A 3,865-nucleotide genomic window follows, 5' to 3' on the forward strand; every position below is an offset into this window, starting at 1 on the left:
AAAGTTGTCATAGCTTTTTGTCCTTCATTATTTACTCCTATACTTATTTCATTTTAGTATGGTTGAAGACTCATTAGCATGTAAGGTATAATAAATAAAATTTATGAATTGAATGATTTTTATACAAAAGGTTTGGCGAATTTTTCTTATTGTATTTCAACATGACACTTATTGTATTTCAACATGACACTTGATTTCTTTGTTATTACTCTTAGAACAAAATGGTGAATAAAATTCCCCATTTCGTGTCTACTTGCACCTCACTAAACATCCTTTGCATAACCGAAGCGAATATATGACAAGCAGGTAGCTTGCATGCCATGCATAAAGAACTTGCAATAAAGTGTTACTATTACTATATTCAATAAAGTGTTACTATTACTATATTCAATAAAGCGTTACTATTACTATACTCAATAAAGTATTGCTATTACTATAATAAAGTGTTACTATTACCATATACATTTATTCTAGCATTAAAATTTGTTTTGCTTTTATGTATCAAACAATTTTTTTTTCTCCCCATTGAATTTCTAAATTGTTAAAGATCATTTCACGATTTCATTTAGATATTCCTTTGTAGTTTTGATTTATTCTATTTGAAACATCATTTGCATTCAACAGCCGCTGGAATTAATGTATCATTTAATTAACAATCGATCCATATCAACGTGATACGGTAAACGTTCCTTTCATTATATACCACCCAGTAATGTTAGTCAGAAAAACAACACATCGACATCGGTACGAAAAACTGAGCTAGTAAGAAATTTGAGTAATTAATGAAATTAATTTTCTCCTATACTTATTTCATTTTAGTATGGTTGAAGATTGATTAGCATGTAAGATACAATAAATATAACTTATGAGATGAATGATTTTATATAAAAGATTTGGCGAAAATTCTTATTGTATTTCAACATGACACTTGTCACTACATGTTGGACTATGACATCAGACAACGATACAGTAATACTCTATCTTTCAGCAAGAGGTCAATGTCATGCAAGTTTCTAAATACATATCAAATTCGAAATATGAATTAAACAATGTGAATAATAATTTTTCGTAAAGAAAAATAAAAAATGTAATTTTCTGAATAAATCGATACAATTTTAGTGCAAAATATTATTCAATTCTCACCATCAGTTAATATGTCATACATATGTTTATGTTCAACAGTTAATAATAAAATAAACAATTCTACATCTGCATCGATGTCATAGTTCATTCCGTAAAATCTTTTCTAAATTATACAAGCATGAAGGTTTAAAATGAATTTTGGTGAAATAGTTTTATTGTTTTGAGCGATTAATAAAATTTCATTAGAAAAGGAATAGAAAAAATTTTGGAATTTAAATTTTTTGTAGATGGAAAACAAATCAACAGAAGAAGCTTAAATTAGACTTTGCCGTCATGCTGACAAAAAAAAATCATCGGAATTTTCGAGAAAACAAACAATATGGGCCAACAGGAGTCAGACTAGTGAAAGTTTTGCCTTTCATCATGAATGGGTTTTGACATTTTCTTTTTCACCTTCGTTATTGGCAGACTGTTAACTTCCATTCAATAATTTAAAATGGATCATTTATTCAAATTGAAAAAATAAAAATTCTAATGGATCATTCATTCAGACTAACAATATCACATAAAAACCAATGTAACGAAATAAAAATAACTTATATATATATAAGCTTTGCAAGCTCCATCGAGGTTATCATGGAGGTATGACTAGCCTTTGGCATTACACGTTGTGTAGTCAAAATGCCATCTTTGTGTTGGCTTATATTCTGTTCATCGCTTTAATTTTACTTACAAGATTTCATCACCATGTCTGTTGGATATTGTGGCAATTTTATTTGAACATAGCTTTAATTTCGGTAATTGGACATTCCTAACCCGAGGAGACCAACGCCTGAAAAAGGAGGTTTCTTCGTTTTATTTTTTGCTTCTTGTTCTCAGTGCAATGGGTTCTTCGGCTTTCTCTGGTTTATTTTTAGTTTCTTTTCTTTCTATGCCAGACTCATTGTTGACCTCAAGGGGATATGACATGTTTATCAGTCTTGTAAAGTGTTCTCTATACGGAGTTTCTATTATTGCAGCTCTTATGACTCCATCTTTTCCTTTTCTAAGTTCCTTTATTTTTGATAATTTTCAAAGACTTCGAAGAGTTTCATGCTCGTCCAAGTACTATTTCTCCTACCCGCGGTGAACGATTCCCTGTGACTTTAGGATTTATGTGCTCTTTCTGAGTTCGTTTCCCTGGGATAATAAACTTCAAAACTAAACTTTAGAATAGATATGGAGTTCGAAGGAAAGATTTCACGATATTATTATTCAACATACATTAATTGAAAACATTAATTACGAGTGATAAAGCAGTATAGTTTTTGCCTCTGATTAATATTACCTCACTTTTCAAAGTTTGGAAAAATTGAAGCGAAGGGGAATAAAACTGTGTAAAAAATATTGCGAGAGATTTGCATAAATTAATCATTTTTCACAATTCAATATGGCAACTGAAATGAATTTGTTCAGTATAAAGGATTAAACAGTGCTTGCTATTGTTACATCAATACACGTGAACGTAAACCATCGATACATGTGGCTACCCACTTCCAACAAAATTAGCATTTATACCAGTGATCTTCGACCAGTATCAAACACAAATGATTGGGCGGTGTATGGTAAAATTTTATTCCAGGTCTAACAGAGAGTGATTTAGATTTCGAACATTTCTCGACGAACATGAGGTTGACAGACTGCTAACATAGAATATATTTTAAAAAATAGAAAAAATTGATTTGATGGACACTTTTCAGTTATATATCTCATCTTACTTTAAAACGGCACGATCTACCTTAAAGTTTGAATTGAACATTGATATGTTATTAGCTAAATAATAGCAATGTGTGTGATAGCAATAATACCAAGAATCCAATCTTCTTTACAATCTGGGCAAGTACTGTTTGCGGTATCATATTCGTCGGTTTCTCTCATGTTTGTTGAGAAATGTTCGAAATGCAAATCACCTTCTATTAAGCCCAGAATAAAATTTTGCCATGTAGCACCCAATCACTTCTTTAGTTCAGGTTTGGTGAAATTTTGGTAAGGTTTTTGCCATTTTCTGTCGGTATATTATCGATCGGATATATTGATCACCATAAAAAATTACTGATCATGTTGCGCACTAGCCATTATTTTTAGAACTACTGCTTATGGTAATGCTTTTACTACTGCTATTGCTATTTGCATTGAAACTTGTAGCATTGAAAGTTATGCATTGGAACTGTTCTATTGAAACTCGTGCTATTTGCATTGAAACCATTAAAATTTCCAAACCATCATAGTGTCCACAAGTTCAGTTCAAATTTCCTTTGTCAAATCAATGTGACTGGCATTTCTGAAAAACTTTGCTAACAATTGTTTCTAGAGAAATGAATGGAAGTAAAATGTAATAAAATTGCAAATGATTTTGTGACAGCTTTACATAAATTATTTTTCACAATTTAATGTGGCAGCTGAGGTGAAATTATTCATAAAAGATTAAAATATAAAGGATTAAAAGTGATTTCTAATATTACATTACTACGATTATCGATACGTGTGGTTAGCCACTCCCACCAAAATTACTATTTATACACCCGATCCCTTGTCATTACCTAACCAATACCTAACAGAAGTGATTAGGTGGTATCTGTCAAACTGTCTTCCGTGAAATTTCGCTAACTAAGTTTTATTTCATTTATTTCGGCAGAAAACGTCAGCTGCTTTTAAAGTTTTATATCACATTTCAGGCCTCCAAGATAAGCACTCTCTTTTAAATAGAATTATTTTATCAAATTTGTAACTATGCAAGTTTGCA

The 3,865-nt window shown here is 30.8% G+C and overlaps 1 protein-coding gene across 1 annotated transcript; it reads right to left on the reverse strand.

The window, feature by feature from the left end:
- Positions 1 to 1,938: 1,938 nt before the first annotated feature.
- Positions 1,939 to 2,262, reverse strand: LOAG_13391 (hypothetical protein; the record flags this gene model as incomplete). Its single annotated transcript, XM_003148900.1, has 2 exons — positions 1,939 to 2,136; positions 2,204 to 2,262. Coding segments are annotated over 2 exons (257 nt in total), but the record flags the coding sequence as incomplete, so codon positions are not given.
- Between the last annotated feature and the right edge of the window lie 1,603 nt (positions 2,263 to 3,865).

This window comes from Loa loa (genome assembly GCF_000183805.2).
Source record: "Loa loa unplaced genomic scaffold supercont3.668, whole genome shotgun sequence".
In the NCBI taxonomy this organism is placed as follows: domain Eukaryota; kingdom Metazoa; phylum Nematoda; class Chromadorea; order Rhabditida; family Onchocercidae; genus Loa; species Loa loa.